The 2,815-nt window shown below is 61.7% G+C and overlaps 1 protein-coding gene across 1 annotated transcript in view; it reads right to left on the minus strand.

Moving 5' to 3' along the window:
* Positions 1-2,815, minus strand: part of TGM2 (transglutaminase 2) — a 28,297-nt gene that overhangs the window by 25,000 nt on the left and 482 nt on the right. Inside the window, 2 exon segments of the mRNA XM_009318753.1 lie at positions 2,149-2,371; positions 2,651-2,805. Coding sequence (XP_009317028.1) covers positions 2,149-2,371; positions 2,651-2,805 — 378 coding nt within the window.

A 2,815-nucleotide genomic window follows, 5' to 3' on the forward strand; every position in this document is an offset into this window, starting at 1 on the left:
GGAGCGGGCTCGCTCGGCTGGCCGGCGCGGGGACAGGGAGCCCCGGGGGGCTCGCAGGGACGTTGGGGCAGGGTGAGGTGCGTCCGTCTGCTCCTTCTCCGGATTTATGTGCTACATCATCTCTGCAGCAAGGGGATTTCTGAAGCCCTTTATACTCGGTGCGGGGCCAGACGGTTGGGCATGGGTAAATATCATTACATGAAGAGGTAGGAAAAGTGGCCCTGCTGGGGTGACCTCGGTGACATTCAGGACGTGGCGTTAGTTGGAGAATGGAGCAAAGCCGGCTGGGTTCGCCCAGGATGGATCGTGCACACCTGCCCCAGTGTCTCTCTTTGATAATTACTTTTAAGCCAAAAGGAACGGGATAGACCTCGGCTAGCGGGATTTCAGTGAAGCAGTGATAGAAGTGCTACTTGGGAAATTAGGGTCTTAGCTGGAGAGGACGGAGTTTAAAAGAACTGAAAGAGTGGACAACGGGTGGGACTGGGAGCAGAAGCGACGGGCAGGAGGTCCCAGGGCAGCACCTGGGGAGCAGGCTGGGATCGGTCTTCGTGAACAGGCAGCCTTTCCTTTGGGAGGAGAAGTGGCTTTTCGAAGGAAAAGCAGATTGTTTTTCCACCTGGCCCCGCAGCCAGGTCCAGGGAGCCCGGTGTGCTCCAGTGTTGCAACCATGGGGCGTCCAGTGGACGTGGCCCTGTGGGGTTGGGGCGTCCTCTGATCGCAGGAGCGTGGTGCCGTGGGGGGTGGCCGGGACTGCGGTCTCCGGAGAGGAGCTCAGTGGGGCTTGGCTTGGGGATTTGGCAAAAACAAGGCTGAGGGGGGTATGAGTGATGCTCACAAACACTGGGATGAGCAAGTGCCCTTTGCTGAGGCGCAGCATCACACAGGGCCACGAGCCATGACCGCACCGCGGCTGGGAGGGGGAGAGTGTTTTTCTGGAACAGCCTCTACATGAGATATTGCTTTTTCTACGATGTCTCTTGATTAGCTCATGATGCGGCTGCCTGGGGTGGCAGGCAGCGCAGCACCCTGGCCTGGACAGCCCGTCCCCTGCCTGGTTTCGCCTGCTCCCGGGTGCCCGAACAGGCTGTGCAGCTTGGTGGGACGTGCCTGTGGGGATGAGATCCCCGGGGACCCCGGGCTGTTTCGGACAGCAATCGGCGAGGTCGCGCCAAGCTCAGCTGGATCCCCAAGGCTTTGGGACAGCCTGTTCCCAGCGAGTGGGGAGGCTGGGCAGGATGACACCACCCTCGCCCATGTACTGGGGAGGTGGTAGGGTGGGAGTGAGAACCGGAGATGGAGTTATTTAACCCTTACAAAAGGGAGAGGGACTCATTCTGCAAATGCCTGCAGCCTGGCAGCGGGGCAGGGCACAACAGGGGCGAGCCAGCAGCGTTTTGAACAGGACCAACCAGGACCATCCTACCAGCAGCCAGAGACCAGCGGTGAGCAGGAGAGCCAGGCTGCGGCCACAGCCCGTGCAGGCGACACGGGAGGCTCTCATGGTGGCACCAGCTGCCCGCTGGCGCTGGGCTGGGGCAGCGCCGGGGAGCCCGGGCGAGCAGCCCGGGGCCTGGCTCTCGGCAGGACACGCCTTTTCGTTCTGCTCCACGAGGACCACGCTGGGCGCTTCTCTTCAGGTTTATTAACATTAATAACGTTAGTCCCACGTTAACGAGTGCACATGAACAAAACGCCTGTCGCTGTCGCTCGGCCAAGGCTGCAGCAGCAGCACAGGGGACGGTAGAATCGCCCGGCGGAGGGGGCAGCACAGAGGGGCTGGCAGGCAGAAACGCCTCGGCACAGGTTTGCGCTCCCATGGGACGCTCCGAGCATGGCTGCTGACTGCAGGGAACTCTCACTGCTGTCCTGAGGCAAACCTGGTGCTTGTAGGGATAAATGCACTTTACATGAGGATTGCTACACACCTAGTAGATTATTAATGAACCTCGTGAGGCTGGTGATGGGGTTACTGCCATTCCACAGTGGGTTGAGCGCTAAGTACAGGGAACTAAAGGACTGTGGGACCGAGGGTTGGGCAACAGGTCCCAGCGTCCCACCTCTGAGCTTGGGACGTCCCATCCAGTTGGTGATTGAGACTTCCACAACTGGACAGAAACCACCCCAACTGGAAGGGACTGGTTTTACTTGGCATTTGCTTTAGCTGGATTCTCGGTGTGGTGGTTCTCCAGGTAAACAATCTGGGGGGGCTTTTCGGAGGGGCAAGGTGGTCTGGGACTCTGGAGGTCCTGGGGCAAAGCCAGGCTCGCTGCTGGGGCTTCTTCGGTGGAGTTCTGCGAGTCTGAGTCTTCAGAGGAGAAACTGCTCTGGCTGTAAACCTGGAAGTACTGGGTGGCTTCTGCCCGCTTATCTGCAGGTGGACCGTGCGTGCTGGGGGCTGAGACAGTCCCGTGGGGCACAGCGGTGGGACACAAGGGGTCAGCACCTGGAAAACATGCCCCGGGAGGCAGGGTGAAGGGATGCCTCTGAAGGGGCTTGCTGTGCTCCTGGGCGAGGTGTCCTGCAGCTCCCAGGCAGGCTCCGCGCTCAGGTTTTGGGAGGGAGGTGTCAGCGGAGACATGGCGGTGAAAGCCAAGGTCGCCCTCTGGCCCCTGCCAGCAGCGGGGCTGCGGGGAGCTCAGCTCCGCACCCAGCACGGGGCCAGGAACGCTGCCGGCCCAGGGCTGTCCTGGCCCCTGGGGCTGTCCCGGTCCCCAGGCGCTGGGCTCTGGCTGCTCCGCCGCCCCCCGGCCCCCCGACCCAGCTGGCTCGGGGCTGGCGGGTGCGTTGCAGACCGGGGGGTCCCTGGCAGGGG

The sequence above is a fragment of the Pygoscelis adeliae genome, unplaced genomic scaffold (assembly GCF_000699105.1).
Source record: "Pygoscelis adeliae isolate BGI_AS28 unplaced genomic scaffold, ASM69910v1 Scaffold432, whole genome shotgun sequence".
Classification (NCBI taxonomy): domain Eukaryota; kingdom Metazoa; phylum Chordata; class Aves; order Sphenisciformes; family Spheniscidae; genus Pygoscelis; species Pygoscelis adeliae.